This window comes from Leishmania donovani, chromosome 25 (assembly GCF_000227135.1).
Source record: "Leishmania donovani BPK282A1 complete genome, chromosome 25".
Lineage (NCBI taxonomy): Eukaryota > Euglenozoa > Kinetoplastea > Trypanosomatida > Trypanosomatidae > Leishmania > Leishmania donovani.
In genome coordinates this window covers 250,835-258,150 of record NC_018252.1, presented here as the reverse complement: position 1 = coordinate 258,150, position 7,316 = coordinate 250,835, and the positions used below count along the sequence as shown (strand labels likewise).

Here is a 7,316-nt window from a genome sequence, read left to right as displayed (position 1 = left end):
ATTGTGTTAGTATTTACAAAAAAAAATTGGCTTTGGTTTTCATGATGAAAACATCCGGAGGATACTTCCATCACTTCTCCGCAGCATTCTTCGTCTGCAGCACCTGCTCAGTGCCCATTGCAGACACAACCACAACTAGCACCTCCTTGCCGGAGTCGAACTGCTCCTTGATTTGAGTTGCCAGGGCCACGTCCGGGGGCATATCGAGATCCTCGCGGCTCTCGCCCTCATCGTCCATCAGCGACAAATGAGATGGAAGAGAGGGATCTTCGTTGGGCTGGATATCCAACACGCTGTATGTGAAGGTCTTCACAAACGGCACCTCTACATTGTGCGTGGACGGGGCCTGATCCTCAAGGCGGTTTCCAGTGAAAATGTCGGTCGCAACAATGCTCACCTTAGCGTGACCGTGCTTGCCGGTCTTCGACACGGACAGGTCGATCACCTTGCACGGACGGCCGTTGATGCACACGTAGCCACCCTTCTTCAGGGCGCCAGCGGGCAAGGGATACGTCTTTGACGCGTTGTCGCCGCCTCCCTGGTGCGAAAAGTCATGGTCCTCGTCAGACATCGTGTTAAATGAAGAAAATGAGCGACTTCCAAAATAATTGCGCAACCAAGGAAGAGGAGGGAGAAAAATAATATATATATATATATATATATATTAGTGCGGAAAGGCGTAAAGGAAGAATAAATGAAGTCGTGTGGTGTATCACATAGCGGCTAGGCGACGGAGTCTGATTGCTTTGCATTGTAAACAGAGACTGTACTTCGTGTTCTTCCTTCTCTCAGGCAGCAAGTGTCACGTGCATGATGAGTTTACCGGTTAAGCTTGGTTGGGTAAGCAAGCAACAATCCAACATGCAAGTGCTCTCCTTCTTTTTCTTCCATTATGACCTTTATGCTGCTGTCGCTAGTGGATTCGAGATCAAGAGAGAGAAAGTGTTGAAACCAAAACAGGTTTACGCTGGTGTGCCTCTTTTTCCCCCTTTTTATTGAGGTGGAAGCTACAGGACACAGATAAATTGCCAAAGGCTCTCATTGGTATGCTTCCATGTTTATTATGATTACTTTCACATGCTGCCATTGCCACTCTTGCTCTACGGAAGAAGTTAAGAGCGGGAGCTCAGCAGAAGCAGCTATTCTCAGGCATGTAGGAGGGATAATGTTACACAAGACAAACACAAGAAGATAGTTACCGGCATGAGAACAAGAAAAAAAAAACTTTGTGAAGAGGGAAACTTTTCTAAAAGTTGCCCCCGTTCTGCTGCCAGGTGCGTCTTGAAATCCTAGGAGAAGCGCTTTTGGTTTTCATGTTGTGCCGAAAAACTGAGTCGATGTCGACGCCTGAGAAGGCACTTGCTATCTCTTTCGACATCGATGGCCTCCACATCAATACGGCCTTTACAGGAAGGTTGTGCTTGCCCATGACGCCCCACAAGTAAGGCATTCGTGGAGCAAAGGCCGAGTAGCACACGGGTGGCTTGCCAGGGACAGGTGCAAGACTTCTCAGTGTCCTGGCGTAACTGACAGAAAATCAAGCAGTGTCGCGTTTGCTGGAGAAACAGCTGCGAGCCCACTTATAAGCGGATGCGAAAGCCATGCGCAAAAAGGTGTGCTGAGTCACACTCCGCTGAGTCAAGGCTGATGTGCAAGTCACCGATGCCGGACAGGAGAGGTGATGGATTTCTGCAGAGCCCCCCCCCTCATAATCTTCTGCCAGCTGCCTTTCGTTGCAATTTGGGTCTTGATTGCTGCGCCGTGTCGCTGAAAAGAAGAATAGGGGGGGGGGGCATTCTCCGTCAAAGCACCTGGATTACAGGAGTGCACTTGAAAATAAGCACACAACCGGTCTCCTTGACCCCGCTAGCACGGCAACAAGGTCTCTGACTCGCAATGAAAAACCGCTCCGTCTGACATCGAAAGTAGTTTCCTTGAATCAAAGGAGTACGTGAAACAAAAATGCACTCTGCTTTTTCCTCATTGCATTTTTTTGAACCTTGGCTCCTCACGCCTCCACCTTCTTCCCTCATGCTTCCATCACAGCTGGCTATGGGGAATGGATCGCAGAGGAGACTTTTCCTCTCCGGCATCGCACCGAAAACCAGAGCACCATTCGAATATCGGCGACGATGATTTTTCTGCAAATCCATTCCAGGAAGAGATGTTCTCAAAAGATCAAATTCAAGAAATCGAGCAGCTCTTATCGCGCATTGGTGACAGCACAGAGGACCACGAGATGTTGGCGAACAGCTTCGAGGTTGACCATGCTTCATCGACCACAGGCGCGCTTGCGGCGCACAAGAGCTGTAAACATGACAACATGCTACCCGATAGGCTACATGGCAGAGACGCTGAAGAAAAACGGGAGCGTATGTGGAGGGCGCGTATCGCAGATGTGCAGACGTACCTGGGACGGAAAAAGAGCGATACCATCAACGCGATCCTTAACGAGCGTAGATTTCGAGAGAAGACCAGGCAGCAGCGCCACCGGTACCGTGCCCCATTTCACAGCCAAACACCCAAACTCCGGCCTCTTACAGATCAGTTTTCCAAATATGATGTTCAAGCAGACGACATGACGCTGTTCATTGAGATGAGAAGCCGCTGAGCTTTAGACAGTCTATCCTTTTGTTTTCGGTTTGCAACTCTGCCAGGAGCATCCGTGAAGCAGAAGCGACTAAACTAGGCTTTGTACCCCTTTGGCTCTCCTACTAGCTTTTCGCGTTGACAAACAGCCGTGCGGGGGTGAGCAGTGTAAGCAGCATACTCGCCTACAGGGTCAAAAACGTTTTTCTTTGTCTATGCGTGCGTCAACGATGAAGTCATTTCGTCAATCTCAGCGCAATCCTGTAAATAGAGAGAGGAATATGAGACTCCATGCTTCCAAAAAGTGGGACAAAAGGGAAAAAGAGCATGATATGTATCTCTCCGTATCTCCTCTCCGGTTTTCTCTGACTGCTTTCTCTCCACCTGTGGAACGCCTTCGATTTCACTCCTGACAACACGCACCAAAACATGTTTTTTTATTCTTGTCAGGGTCAAAGTCTAGAGCGGCTTGAAAAGCCATCGAGCACACCTAACGAAGTACACGCGCATCGAAAGCGAAGAGTCGTCTAAAAATGACTTCTGTGGAAGCCGAAAACCAGCCAGTGGAGGACCCCGAGACGTTCGTAGCGATGGAGGAGAACGGCGCACCGAGAGACCCTCAGGTGGCTGTTTCCGTTCTGGATGAAGCTGCGGAAGAGGGAGCGCTTTCTGGTGGAGAGCGTGAGCCCGCGGCGGCGGGCGATGATCTGTCGAACCCCCATGTTTTCAAGATGGCTGCACGAGAGGTGAATGAAGGCTACATGTCTGTTATTCGAGGACTGAGCGCTTTTGGCCGCGAGGATGAAGAAGTCTGTCGAAATGCTGTGGACATCTGCAAGGATATTATCGCGATGGAGCAGAGCCTTTTTTCCGAAGTTCCCAGCTACGTTACGAACTACGCCTCCATGCAACGCGCAAAGACAGTCGTGTGGAACAAAGCAGTCCGGCCACACTGGACTATTCCCACGCCAGAGGGACCTCCTCGCACTTGGGAAGAGCAGCGCGCGTACGTTGATCCAGGTGTGCCACTGATGCTTCCGTACAACGCTGAGCGGTTCAAGAAGGAGCATCCCGAGCGAGCCCTGGCCGAGGGCACGTACCACAATCTCTTTTATGGCGATGGTACACAGGTCGTCTTCCCCGCTTCGGCCGACAACAAGAGGAAGCAAATCGAAGAGGAGCACAGAAAGCATCCTCATCCGTCGTATCACGGGCCGTACGTTTTTAAACCACAGCAGAAGAAGCCCATGCGTGTTGCTTCCGATTTTGTTCCTTCGTGCGCAGAGCCTGACAGACCACGCGTTGCCCTGCGGAAGAAGCCAGTGAACAAGACGAAAGCGGAGAAGTCACAGAAGAAAGTGACCACGAAGTAGGCGCCGTATTTCCTCTGTCAAAAAGAATTTGCCGAAAAGAAAAAAAAACTGTACCGGTATTTTTTTTTCTTGTACTTTCCTTCTGTTTGTGTTTTCATTCGCCTTGCAGCATCCCCAAAAACGGAAGCGAAAAAAAAAATGAAAGCTATCGGCTCTCTTCATGAATGATGGCCATCATGCTGCGAGAGCTTTTTCTCCTTGTGTCCCGCTCGCGGCACTGACGCAAAGAACAAAAAGAATGTACATATCAAAGCAGCAAACTATGTCGGGTGTATATGTGCAAGTATGCGACGCACCTAACGCATTCAAGATACCCTCGCAAGAGAAATGACAGCTTGTACACAAACAACTTTGGCGGATTTGAGTGCCAAAAAAGAATTGCTTTTTCGAATGCCCCGTACTCATTTTGATTTTTCTCTGCTTGAAGAGGCTTTAAAACGAAAGAGCAGTATAAAAATGGCAATTCGTGTTATATCAACGCTAGCGGAGCTTCAGGTTCTCACACGTCAGCCCAAACTGACAGTGGTTGATTTTTTTGCAACATGGTGTGGGCCGTGCAAGGTAATTGCCCCTCTCCTCGAGAACCTCGCTTCCAGAAAGCAGCACGTCAATTTCGCAAAAGTGGATGTCGACCGCACGCCTGATGTCATACGTGACTACCCTGTTCGCGCAATGCCCACATTCTACTTTTTCAGGGATGGAAATGTGGTGGCTACATTTGAAGGTGCTGACATAAACTCTGTGACACAGCTTGTGCAGCAGCACGAAGTGATTCCACCTCCTGCTATCCCGTCGGATAAGGAGCTGGATGCAATGAAGCCGAGAGACCTGCTTTCGTTGATGCGGCAGCATCACATTTCAACCACAGGCCTGATGGAGAAAAGCGAGCTCATCGAGGAGATCAGAAAGTATCGCAGGTGATGCTGCTGCCAAAGGAATGCAAAAGGCAGTCTTTGTTCTCCTTCTCTTATGTTGGCATTGTGTTGTATCCACAGCTATTTTGACGGAGGCATTTGGAAGCAGAGCAACAGCACAAAAAAAAACGAAAAAAAAAAGATACGGTTGATGCAGTCCAGCTGAAGGCCACAATTAAATTAGAAAACGCTTGTGCGCCACATGTGGAGAACGTGATGCCTTGCCAGGAATGCTGACGTCTTATGCTCCAGCCGCAATGCAAATATCCTTTGGCTTGCTATCTAGCGCTCAATGTGCGTGCGACGCTTCACACCTCATCACATCTCTCCCTTCTGCGTCTAGCTACTTCTTTAGCTTTGATCCCTGTCTTACCATGTGCAAGCAAGGTTTTCAAGCAAACATCTTTTATCTCTCCTCTCGCTGTTTCTCCATTCTGAAGCCCTCATGTTTCAAGGATCAAGCGAGACTCAAGAGCTTCGCGCTCTCTACAACTTCGAGCCCGAATCGGCGAACAATGATAGGAACGGTGCACTACCTGCGCAAACTCCCCAACAAGCTAGCGGCGGTGACAGTGGTGATGGAGAGAGCGCCATCAGCGGCGCTGCTATTTACTCCCCCCGAGAGGAGCAAAGCTATGAATCACCGACCTCTCCTGCTGCCTTTGGAACTCGAGGTGATGTCTCCGTGACTATCGCAGTCACCCCCGGCGGTGATACAGTGACGAAAACGAAGACAAAAGTGTCGAAGACTGGTGTGCTGAAAGAGGTCTTTGGGGTCAACAGAAAGAGCACAAAAGGAATGACGGAGGAGCAGAAGAAAACTGTGAACCTTGAGCAGCGTTGGCAAAATGCGCTTCTTGAAGAGCAGCGCCTGAATGACTTAGAGCAGCGTATTAGCCGAGAGGAGGCCGTTACGGCGGAATTAGGACAGACTCCCAACTTCCCGCGCAAGTTCCTCTGTATTCACCCTCTCGTGTACCACAGTATTTCGACGGTGCCGGAGCACCGTCAACTGTTTGTGAAGATGGCTTTTTGGGACTGGGTTGCTGTATGTATTCTCCTCGTAGCCAATTGTGGCATAGCGATAGGTGTCAGCAGCGCTCCCGTTCGCTCCAAAGTTGTAGTTCATGCCGATATTAACAAAGTACAAAACGGCGTGCTTGCAATTGTGCACCTTACTGGCATCCCGCTTAGCTTTTTGATTTGGTACTGGCGAATTTACCAGGGGTGCTCGACGGGCCGCCCACCACAGCACATTTTGGCCTTGAGCGGTCTCTTTGTTGCCCTGGCGCACGCCATTTTCGCCCTCGCCGGCCCCAAAAATTACGGTTTGTGCGGTATTGCCCTTGCGAAGTGGATTCAGGCGACGCGTGAATCTGGCGTAGTGGCACCTGTGGCAATCATGGCAGTGCTCTGGGCCGCGCAAGCCGTCTTTACGGGCTTCATGATTTTTAGGGTGTTCGTGTTCTATCGGAGGGATCTGGCTGCCCGCCGCGCCGCTCGCCGTTACGGCATGAATGTTGTGGGCTGACGACGGACTCTAAGCCTCCAAGTATACCAGCATAGGCCGACAGCAAGTGATCCAGGCTATCTTGCATCGACAGTGCCTATGGCGCAGTGTTGACTCGCTGCACGCACGCTGGGCTTGAGTTTCATTGACTGTCTTTGATGACTTTGTTCGTGTTCTTGCAGCGTGAGCAATGCATACCCGAAGAAAGCGATCCTGTTCTGCAATCCGAGTGGAACACCCACCCTTTTTTCGTATGTGTGTGCTTTCCTCTCCGGGGCATTTGCCTTCACGCTTTTTTTGTTCTATTTTTGTATGTAGAGCGACGGTCATAGAAGGGGGAAGGAAAGCGACGCACGCCAACACTAAAAGCAAACAAAAGCATTATGTACCTCCTCTTGAGCCCACTCTTCGCCTCCTTTAATCTTGCTTCTCTGTTTTTTTTTTTTGTTTTGGCCTCCTTGATCTCTCTAGGTGCCGCGTCTGCGCGACATAGTAAGAATAGAAAGAATGAAGGGTCAGCTTGTGCTGCACTGTCTGCCGCTGTCTTTTCACCTTCGGCAATAACGGACTCGCCTTTTCTGTTATTGTGAGAAAGGAGTGCACTATCACCCTTGTGTCACCAGGCGTGAATAATATATTTGATTTCTTAATTACGTTGTTTCTCCTGCGAAGCGATAGCGAAGTAGAATTTATGCAAGAGAGCTGTGACAGAGGGAGGCGGTTTTTGTTAAATATACATTTCTGACTTGTTCATTTCTCTGCCATACAACATGTGCTCAACTCCACACTACCCCGACCGATCACAGGCCCCATCCGCGCGGTTCGAAGCCGCCGAAGGCACGCATCACAGCACTGCCGTTCCTCTCATTTGAGCACGGCCTCTGCCCCACACCCTACCCACCCACCCGCTGGGCAGGGCGGCCTCACGGC

At 50.1% G+C, this 7,316-nt stretch overlaps 3 protein-coding genes across 3 annotated transcripts; 2 read left to right on the top strand and 1 right to left on the bottom strand.

The window, feature by feature from the left end:
* Positions 1-70: 70 nt before the first annotated feature.
* LDBPK_250740 (eukaryotic initiation factor 5a, putative) lies at positions 71-571 on the bottom strand (the record flags this gene model as incomplete). Its single annotated transcript, XM_003861356.1, has 1 exon — positions 71-571. The coding sequence occupies one exon, from the start codon at positions 569-571 to the stop codon at positions 71-73; it is 501 nt and encodes a 166-aa protein (XP_003861404.1).
* Positions 572-3,122: 2,551 nt separating this feature from the next.
* LDBPK_250730 (hypothetical protein, conserved) lies at positions 3,123-3,962 on the top strand (the record flags this gene model as incomplete). Its single annotated transcript, XM_003861355.1, has 1 exon — positions 3,123-3,962. The coding sequence occupies one exon, from the start codon at positions 3,123-3,125 to the stop codon at positions 3,960-3,962; it is 840 nt and encodes a 279-aa protein (XP_003861403.1).
* Positions 3,963-5,321: 1,359 nt separating this feature from the next.
* Positions 5,322-6,407, top strand: LDBPK_250720 (hypothetical protein, conserved; the record flags this gene model as incomplete). The annotated part of the gene is made up of 1 exon (XM_003861354.1): positions 5,322-6,407. One exon carries the CDS (start codon positions 5,322-5,324, stop codon positions 6,405-6,407), a length of 1,086 nt encoding a protein of 361 aa, XP_003861402.1.
* Between the last annotated feature and the right edge of the window lie 909 nt (positions 6,408-7,316).